At 60.0% G+C, this 1523-nt stretch overlaps 1 protein-coding gene across 1 annotated transcript in view; it reads right to left on the bottom strand.

Annotated features, from left to right (window-relative positions):
• The window catches only part of CLDN15 (claudin 15), a 7629-nt gene continuing 6106 nt past the window's right edge, over nt 1–1523 (bottom strand). Inside the window, exons 4-6 of the mRNA XM_011985195.1 lie at nt 743–824; nt 517–633; nt 1–428 (exon numbers count right to left, since the gene is read on the bottom strand). Coding sequence (XP_011840585.1) covers nt 323–428; nt 517–633; nt 743–824 — 305 coding nt within the window. The 3' untranslated portion in view covers nt 1–322. The remainder of the gene's footprint in view (nt 429–516; nt 634–742; nt 825–1523) is intronic.

Here is a 1523-nt window from a genome sequence, read left to right as displayed (position 1 = left end):
TGAACGGTCACAATATACATTTATTAATGCATGTATTTATACAGAATACAAACGTGCGGGGACACCTCCGTCCCCTTCACAGCCCAGAACCCAAGGTCAGAAGATGAGGGATCCAGCCTCAGGGGGGGGATATGCGACTTCCCAAGAGCAGTTCTTGACCTGCAGGGGCCGCGGGAGTGCAAGACACGGGGGCGTGGCCAAGGCGGGGCTCCGGGAGCAGGGCGTAGCCGGCCCCTGAGGTTACTACAGGGGAATGGGCCCAGGCCAGGACCCCTCTCCTTGGGGCACTGGGAAGGCCAGTGGGGCCTACGGGCCAGAGCTGCTACACGTAGGCGTTCCTGCCGTATTTGCCAAAGCTGCTGTCACCTTCTTGGTCCGAGGTGGCAACGGGCATCACGGACACTGGAGCCTGGTAGGGCAGCCGGGCGCTGCGGCGAGAGGCCCGGGTCAGAGCCGGGGCGCAGCCCTCCTCTCCCCAATCCTGCCCGGTCCCAGCCTGTGCCTCTCCCCGCTCACCTGGCGGCGGGGTCCTCGTGAGAGCCGCAGCAGCAGGTGGAGCAGAGGCAGAGGCCACCCAGGATGGAGATCAGGGAGGCGCTCCAGCCCAAGTAGAGTGCGGGGCCCAGTTCGTACCTGCGCACAAAGGCGGCGCATGGGCAGGGGACCAGTGAGGCACCAGCCGGGGGGCAGGGCTGAGTCCCATCCGCTGCCCCGAGGGCGGGGCGGGAGTCCCCTCACTCACTTGGTTCCGGGATACAAGGGGTCGAAGAAGTCCCGGGTGATGTTGAAGGCGTACCAGGAGATGGCCACCATCCCGCAGATACCTGGGGACCGGAGGACGACCCCAGTCCAGGGGGAGGGATAGTGGGGGAGGGGGCTTAGGGGGAGAGGCAGGCAGGGGCTGCCCAGAGTAGGACGGGGACACCAAGTCCAAGAGCAGCAATTTCACTCAATTCCTTTCTGCCTACCCAGGTTTATAAGCCTTCCTCCTTCCTGGGGTCAACTTCTCAGGGTAGCCCTTAGGCCCCCAACTCCAGCCCACCCAGCTCATCTCCCACTACCTCGACCTCCTCCTGCCTCTTCTCTCTTTGATCCCAGACCTGACTAGTTCATGCTCACCTCTAGGGCCTTCATCCCATCATCTCCTCACCCAGATAGAGCCTCATCCAAATCCCGCCCACCCTTGAAAGCCCAGCTGGGCCCTGGGAGCCCAGGGTCGTCCTTTCCTGAAGCCAGGAAGACCCCCAGGCTAGCACTACCCTACTCACTAGGGGCTTGTGCAAGCCTCCTGACCTTTCTGGGCCTGTTTTACCTCTGGAAAGCAGAAATACCCACCCTACCTCGAAGGTTTATTGTGACCAATGGGTGCAAATTGAAAAGCAGTGGCCAGATGGCATTGTTTTTGTTTTTTGCTGAGATGGGGTCTCACTATGCTGCCCAGGCTAGTCTGGAACTCCTGGGCTCAAGCCAGTTCTCCTGCCTTGGCCTTTTTTTTTTTTTTTTTTTTTTTTTTTTTTTTTTTT

Source organism: Mandrillus leucophaeus, unplaced genomic scaffold (genome assembly GCF_000951045.1).
Source record: "Mandrillus leucophaeus isolate KB7577 unplaced genomic scaffold, Mleu.le_1.0 Scaffold280, whole genome shotgun sequence".
Taxonomy (NCBI): domain Eukaryota; kingdom Metazoa; phylum Chordata; class Mammalia; order Primates; family Cercopithecidae; genus Mandrillus; species Mandrillus leucophaeus.
The sequence above is the reverse complement of the archived record's forward strand: the minus strand, read 5'-3'. Positions and strand labels throughout refer to the sequence as shown.